This window comes from Mus caroli, chromosome 9 (assembly GCF_900094665.2).
Source record: "Mus caroli chromosome 9, CAROLI_EIJ_v1.1, whole genome shotgun sequence".
NCBI lineage: Eukaryota > Metazoa > Chordata > Mammalia > Rodentia > Muridae > Mus > Mus caroli.
Window position 1 is genome coordinate 41,493,682 of NC_034578.1, and position 723 is coordinate 41,494,404.

General features: G+C 39.7%; 1 protein-coding gene across 1 annotated transcript in view; it reads left to right on the forward strand.

The window, feature by feature from the left end:
* Positions 1–723, forward strand: part of Ddx6 (DEAD-box helicase 6) — a 31,430-nt gene that overhangs the window by 13,189 nt on the left and 17,518 nt on the right. The window contains exon 4 of the mRNA XM_021173090.2: positions 594–721. Coding sequence (XP_021028749.1) covers positions 594–721 — 128 coding nt within the window. The remainder of the gene's footprint in view (positions 1–593; positions 722–723) is intronic.

A 723-nucleotide genomic window follows, 5' to 3' on the forward strand; every position in this document is an offset into this window, starting at 1 on the left:
AAAAAAAAAAGAAAATAGCATGTGCTCTATAAGCTTTCCTTGGAGTTAGTGCCCCTTTTTCCCCTGTTTTCAGACAGGCTCTTATATTTGTCAAGCTAGTGTCGAACTGCTCATGCCTACTAGGATTACAGGAAGGAGCTACTATGTGGCTATTTTTATTTCTAACAAAAATGTCTTGTTTGAGGACTATTTACAATCCTTTGAGGTTTTTTCCCCCTCACATATGCACACTTTTGTTTATTTGAGAAGGGGGGTTTTAAGTTTAGCCCTGGCTGCCAAGACCAGACTGGCCTTGATTCACACTAATCTACCTGATTAAAGATTTGTATCACCACGCCACACCCGGCTCACCACCCTTTCTGTTGTGCTTGGATGAGCCTAATATTTTTTTTCTGTTAACAGTTTTAGCAAACTTTTGGTTCAAAATGGTGTTAATACTCACTGGTCCTGTTAATCCACTTGGGTCTTTGGCATTCATGCAACATACATAGTGCTCTTCAAAGCAGTACCAAAAGGGTATTCTAAGGTGTAACATAGAGAAGAATCTGGTAATTTTTTTATTCACAAGTAATTTTTGCATCTTTGTCTTTTAGGAGGAGAGCATTCCCATTGCTTTATCTGGTAGGGATATCTTAGCTAGAGCAAAAAATGGAACAGGCAAAAGCGGTGCCTACCTCATCCCCTTACTTGAACGGCTGGACCTGAAGAAGGACAATATTCAAG